At 38.0% G+C, this 6,977-nt stretch overlaps 1 protein-coding gene across 7 annotated transcripts in view; it reads left to right on the top strand.

The window, feature by feature from the left end:
• The window catches only part of slc37a1 (solute carrier family 37 member 1), a 33,673-nt gene that overhangs the window by 19,533 nt on the left and 7,163 nt on the right, over nucleotides 1-6,977 (top strand). For 5 of the 7 annotated variants that reach the window (XM_008327783.3, XM_008327785.3, XM_017039866.2 and 2 more), the window contains 6 exons: nucleotides 972-1,046; nucleotides 3,150-3,200; nucleotides 4,014-4,136; nucleotides 4,600-4,690; nucleotides 5,388-5,450; nucleotides 5,580-5,665. In XM_008327783.3, the coding sequence (XP_008326005.1) occupies nucleotides 972-1,046; nucleotides 3,150-3,200; nucleotides 4,014-4,136; nucleotides 4,600-4,690; nucleotides 5,388-5,450; nucleotides 5,580-5,665 (489 nt within the window). Of the gene's footprint in view, nucleotides 1-971; nucleotides 1,047-3,149; nucleotides 3,201-4,013; nucleotides 4,137-4,599; nucleotides 4,691-5,387; nucleotides 5,451-5,579; nucleotides 5,668-5,925; nucleotides 6,054-6,977 lie in introns of those variants that run through there. The other 2 variants (XM_025063786.1, XM_025063785.1) reach the window with 2 other exon arrangements.

The following is a 6,977-nucleotide window of genomic DNA, read 5'->3' as shown; positions in this document are numbered from 1 at the left end:
ATATATGTATATATATGTATATATATACATATATATGTATATATGTATATATATGTATATATATACATATATAGATATAGATAGATAGATAGATATACCACTATTAGAAGAAAAGAGGAAGGATAGAAATGTTGGTCTGAAGTTTGGAACTCTGAATGTAGGTAGGTACAATGACAGGGAAAAGTACAGAACTAGCTGATATGATGGAGAGAAGAAGAGTAGAAATTCTGTGCGTGCAGGAGACCAGGTGGAAGGGCTGTAAGGCTAGAAACATTGGAGGAGGCTACAAACTGTTTCACAATGGTTCGGATGGTAAGAGAAATGGAGTAGGGGTGACCCAAAAGGAAGAACATGCAAAAAATGTAGTGGAGTGAAACGAGAGTTACACAGTTGATGTGTGTGATGGTAGAAATGATGATGAATTTGTCAGTGGTTATGGTTGTCAGTTGGAAGAAAAGGAAAAGTTCTGGAATGAGCTGGGTTGGGTGATAGAAATCATCTCCAGGGGAGAGAGAGAGTGGTGATTGGAGCAGACTTTAATGGTCATGTCGTGGAAGGGAACAGAATGATTGAGATGGTTTGGACATGTGCAGAGGAGGGACAGTGGATACATTGGTAGAAGGAAAGGTTAGGGGACAAAGAAGAAGGCCTAAAAGGAGATATATGGATGCAGTGAGGGAGGACATGCAGATAGTTGGAGTCAGCGTAGAAGATACAGAGAACAGGGTGAAATGAAAAACGATGACCTTGTAAACCTTGTAAAGAAACTCTATTTACCATTTTGTCCCTTAATAAAAGATTGGTTTAGGAGATAAAGGAAGTGTTAAGGTACACAAACAGCATTGGTTAGGTATGGATATCATGCTTTGGTAAATCTTTTTGCGTAATTTGCGTACCATAGTAAATGCCATTAAGTGAAGCTTCACATTTAAGATGTGAATGTACTGATGGTTTACATTGTCTTTAAACAGTTGCCAAACCTGAACCAGAACGGAGTGAATGCGCAAGCCGAGGTTCACCTACAGTACAAGGAAAACAATTTACAGGTAATGTACCCCTCTGCCTCTGTGCTTTCTAGGTTGGCATAATATATACATGAGCTGATAAAAGACATTTAACTCTATACTTCCTCTTGATGACTCTGGTTTGGATGTCAGAGAAGTCAAGTGACGTCGCTGAGTCATTCAATCAGTAAATTAAATAAATCTATAAGCCTATATAAAGACTATAGAGATCAGTGAAGATTACCCTACAACATCCAGTGCCTTAAGGAACTTAATCTGATCCAACCCTGGGGCTTTGCCACCAAGGGGTTTTTTAACTATCTCTGCAACTTCAGTCCTAGAGACGGGGCAGAGGTAGAAAGTAATGAAGTTCATTTAATCACGTTACTGTAATTGAGTGGGTTTTTTTTGTTGGTTTTTTTGAGTAATTTGTAATTTCTTAAGTAGTTTTGGGAATAGTTAATTTTACTTTCACTTTCACTTTCAAGTACATTTTGACTCAAGTACTTTACTTCACTACATTTGAAAGCCGTTATTGAGTAAACAATTAAATGCCGGGAAAAGCTATCTGCGTTAATTCAAGAAAAATCGCGTGGGCGTGCACGCATGGATTTCCCACTATGTTAATGTAGCCAGAGAACGTTGAATCAGAGATGCGCTCTAGCCTGTCATTGGATAAGGGCTGGTGCCAAACAAGAAATTTTGGAGGTTGAGGATTGCCAAGCAGAGAGCTCCAGTGGAGCAGATGACTCAGAAAGAGAAGGAAATCCTTGGCCATATCTCAGCCAGCCCTTGCTAAAGTTTTTGCTTTAGCAAGCACTGCAGACACATGCCGGTACTCATCAGCTGCCTCTGAATATATAGCAATATATAGCATATAAGCAATATATCCCATCATGCATTGCATTTGTGACAACATTGCAATTGCATAATTAACTGCACACCGAAGTAGTGTTCGAAACCATTTTTCATGTAACTTTGAGTCCACTATATTATGCGATTATATGTGCTACTACGTGGATGTTTAGCGGTTAGCACCTGCCTCGGAAGCAGAGAGCAGAGAGTCCAGGGTTCGATTTCCAGAGGAACCACGCGCTTGATAATGTCAGTCCTCCTCTGTAAGTTGATTTGGATAAAAGCGTCTGTTAAATGCATACAAAATGTAAATATATAATTCCATATATAGGGAGTAGAGATGTCACGTGCGGGCATTGACATAGCAGGAAGCAGGCAGGACCCAAATGCAGTACTGGTGCTGGTAGTTTATTTTTGAGTTAAAACACAGATTTTTGGCCTGTTTCAACTGCACTGATCAGATTTTGCAATCACATTTGTGCGCCAATCCAAACGCTTAGCACTAGGCAGTTCGACTAGGAAAGGTTTACGAGAGAATGTGGACAGCTCTGTCCGTCTGAGGAAAAGGTCACTTTGTTAGCATTTACCTGTCGATGTTTACGATCTAAATTTCCAAAGTATACTCCAATCGAATCTATAATCTAATCGTTGGTCCAATTTCAATTGGAAGAAAAACGTCTGCTCACAATATTTAGTATGTAATTTAGAGGTTTGCCATGGCAAAGAATCTGTACTGAGCACGAAGCAGAAGAAACAGATTGTGGATGAAGGTATTCTAAAGGAGTTTGAACAGTGCCAAGAAACAGGAAAAGTCCAAGGCAATGAAAGATGAGGTTTTTATTGATTATTTATTTATTTAAAGATTTATTTGTCTCTTATAAAGTAACATGTAAGGATGTCCAATTATATCAGCCGACCGATATTACTGGCCCGACATTAGCATAATTATGTAATATCTTTAAGAATCTTTATCGGTTTTTTTTTTCTTATGTAATATCTTTAAGAATCTTTATCATTTTTTTTTCCCTCTGATATAAACCCGATAACGCAATGGTTGGGTTTTGCGAAATGATGTGTGCTTTAAAAATAGTGTAATTGCTGTAACTCGTTCTAAACTCTTTTTTATTGCTCTAAACCCAGCTTCTCCCAAAACGTTACTTTCGGACATTCCTATTAATATGTTTGATTCAGTAGCAGAAGTTTTCCTTCTTCTTTCATTTTTCTCTTTATATCTTTTCAAAGGGAATGTGTCAGAACTGTTGTTTTAATCTCAGCATTTGTTATCTTCAGGTTAACATAAATCAAAGGTCATTTGCAGTTCATCATCATAACTTCACCCAGGTAATTGATGTGTGTTAGAACTCGGCTAAACATGCAAAACAATTGCAACCACAAATCACAGTCAAAACATTAAACCCAAAGAGTTCTTGACTCCAAAAAGCACTCGGCTATTCGCCTCACCACATCTACACAAATAACCAATGTGTCTGCTGATGGCACAGTCTTAGAAATTCAATGCTATCTTTTCTGTTTTGAGTCAATATCTTATCCTACACTGGTCTGCTGATGGCACAGTCTTAGAAATTTCTTATCCACCATAACAAAACTTCAAACGTAGGTTTTGATTGTGTGAACTAAGTTAAATAATATGTAAGAGTCATGCATAAGGGCTAAAATGTTAAAATGCTTTTATCATTTCCTACACTATCTATTGGGAATATGTAGGTATTGCAGGCAAAAGGCATAAATATAATAATAATAGAAATAAATGATATCATTTGGAAAAGTTTGGCAGGCCGTATTAAAAAGCTACACGGGCTGAATCTGGCCCGCGGGCCTTAGTTCACCCATGCCTGGATTAACCTAATTCTAAAAATAAAATTTATGTTGTGATGGATGTTTGAACTGTCATTTTTACACTTTTTTTTTTTTTTACATTTCCTGGCCTGAAACTACATTTACTTTTAGAAGAAACTGACTGATACACAACAGACAAAAGATAAGAAATAGTTTTTGCAATTATTAAAAAAGCTCAAAACATATTTAACAAGATCAAAAATATGCTTTTTTTGCAGTGATTGCATGAAGCCTCACTTTATCTCGAAATGACTCCTTGATCACTAATGCCTTTTGCTTTCCCCCCCTCATATTTAGAGCTATGATACAGAGTTGCTCCTGCCAAAAGATGAAGTGTGTGTCTCTGTGCAGCAAGTCAAGTTGGTAAAGAGTGAATTGAAACCCACCGCTATCAGCTTCATGGGGGCCCTTCAAATACCCGTTAGTAACACACTTGCACACATGTAAATTACTTGTAATATACCCTTCTTATTATTTAGAGATTGTTGTACTAAATCTCTGAGGTCAGATCAGATGATTTTTTTTTCTAAGCTCCTCAACTGATGTGGAGAGAAAACCTTTTTTAATGCATAATATCTTTAACTAAGAATATGGAACCCCAATGTTTTTGATTGCACCCAGTGCGTTGAGGGCTTTAATCTCTTTAATCAAAAGAGGTGAAATATTTCAATTAAAAAAAAGTAGAAGTAGAAACCAGCCCCTAGGGTACACGAATCAGTGTTTTATAGTGCCGGTCCCAAGCCTGGATAAATGGTGAGGGTTGCGTCAGGAAGGGCATCCGGCGTAAAACTTTTAGCCAAATCTAATATGTGAATCACTAAAACGATTTCCATACCAAAAAGACTAACTAAAATGCATTTATTTGTGGTGTTTGTGTCAACAGGGGGTGATCGAGTTCTCTCTTTGTTTGCTGTTTGCCAAGCTGGTCAGTTATACTTTCCTCTTCTGGCTGCCCCTTTATATCACCAAAGCAGGTAAAATGTATCTGCAAATTGTAATTTTATCAATTTGCTTTTTTTTTTAATTACTTTATGTAATTTTATCAATTTGCTTTTTTTTTATTACTTTACTATCTACCTACCTATCTACCTATCCATCTATCTATCCATCCATCCATCCATCCATCCATCCACCCACGCACCCATCCATCCATCTATCTATCTACCTATCCATCTATCTACCTATCCATCTATCTACCTATCTACCTATCCATCCATCCATCCATCCATCCATCCATCCGTCCATCCATCCATCTATCTACCTATCCATCTATCCATCCACCATCCATCCACGCACCCACCCATCCATCCACGCACCCATCCATCCATCCATCCATCCATCTATCCATCTATCCATCTATCCATCTATCCATCCACCCATCCATCCACGCACCCACCCATCCATCCACGCACCCATCCATCCATCCATCTAATGCAACTGAATAAATAATTTAAAAGAAGCAGTTTTTTGGAGTTCTAGTGTGAATTCCCTAATTTTCTCACTTGTCAAGTGATCAGTTTCCTCCTGGTCCTTGTTTATTATCCATCAGTAAAGTTGAGACAAATCCATGTTGGGTCTTTACCATAAAGCTGAATTCTAGAAACAAGGACAGAATATAAAATAATGCATTTTTTTTTTAAAGTTTAGTGTCTGTATCTGTGTGTGCTTCAGCTCACCTTGATGCCAAGAGGGCTGGGGATCTCTCCACTTTGTTTGATGTGGGCGGCATAATAGGTACGTGTCTTGACCATGTTTTTCCTCTTACTTTTCAATTCACTCCCACACTCTTAACTCTTTTTAGTTTAAAAAAAATAATTAAAAAAGCATAATTATTTTAGTTTGTTAATGCTTGTTTGTGTGCAGGTGCAGTCTTGGCCGGAGTGGTCTCTGATAAACAGGGGAAAAGAGCCACAACCTGTGCAGTCATGTTGCTACTGGCTGCTCCTACTGTAAGTTTTCTAGTACATTGTCACAGTCAGGTACAAACGAAAAGTCAAAATAGAGCAATAAGTGCGAAAGTAGTAAAAGAGTATTTTGCACTTTAAGAGGTACAGCTGTATAAACAAACGATTTAGAGAAGAACTTTTATACACGTACATACTGTAGACCAGGGGTCACCAACGTGGTGCCCGGGGGGCACCTGGTAGCCCCCATGGACTACCTAAGGTGCCCGTGGAGTATGTTCTAAAAATAAAACTATTCAACAAGAGAATGTCTTCTCCATGATCAGTGAGTTAGGTTTAGGGCCTACAATTGGTAAGATCTCCATATTTGTCATCCAAGATTGAGTGAAATGCTCATCTATCATCTATCATCCATCCATCCATCCATCCATCCATCCATCCATCCATCCATCCATCCATCCATCCATCCTTCTATCTATCCATCCGTCCATCCGTCCATCTATCTAATCTATCTATCTATCTATCTATCTATCTATCTATCTATCTATCTATCTATCTATCTATCTATCTATCTATCTATCTATCTATCTATCTACCTATCTNTATCTATCTATCTATCTATCTACTAGTCAACAAGAGGGTCAAAAATTGTACTGTTACTGTGCTTTTGGAATCAGTTCCACTTGCAATGCTATTCAAATGGGTCCAATGATGATGGTAAGAAGAGTGTCTCCTATTTTATCTCCCAGAACTGATTATTATTATTACATTGTTCAGGAAGTCTAGTATCAAACAAGTAGCTCTTTGTATTACTATGTGCCCTTGAAGTAGCTCTCGGTTTCGAAAAGGTTGGTGACCCGTGCTGTAGACCAAAGTTTCCCCCCGTTTGATTCATAAGAACATTTTTTTCCCTTCAGTTCATTATACATTTTGGGAAGGACATTCCTTGTAAAATAGTCACAAATGGGTAATTCATACCTGCTCTTAAGAGTTTTTAGTGTGATATGCCTGTACTATATTGTAGGGGTGTCTGATATTAGTCAAATGATGTAATATTTGTAATGCCTGGATTTGGCTAAATATGTTGAACTCGCTTGAGAATTTCACCTCATTTTTGGTGGAAAACAGCTGCATATACTGATATGTGTTTGGACAATATCCGCGTATCGGATTTCAGCAAGTATTATACTTCTTGTATCCTATTTTTCACGTCGTTCATAAGGCAATGAACAGGTATATAAATTGTGGAATGTTTTTTGTTTTGTAGCAGGTGTTCGGCAAGGCTTTGCAACCTGCATGCATACTGCGCTTTGTGGCACTGCCGCAAGTGTTTTGTACTCCTTGAAACTTAACTTAA

Source organism: Cynoglossus semilaevis, chromosome 16 (assembly GCF_000523025.1).
Source record: "Cynoglossus semilaevis isolate Cse_v1.0 chromosome 16, Cse_v1.0, whole genome shotgun sequence".
NCBI lineage: Eukaryota > Metazoa > Chordata > Actinopteri > Pleuronectiformes > Cynoglossidae > Cynoglossus > Cynoglossus semilaevis.
The sequence above is the reverse complement of the archived record's forward strand: the minus strand, read 5'-3'. Positions and strand labels throughout refer to the sequence as shown.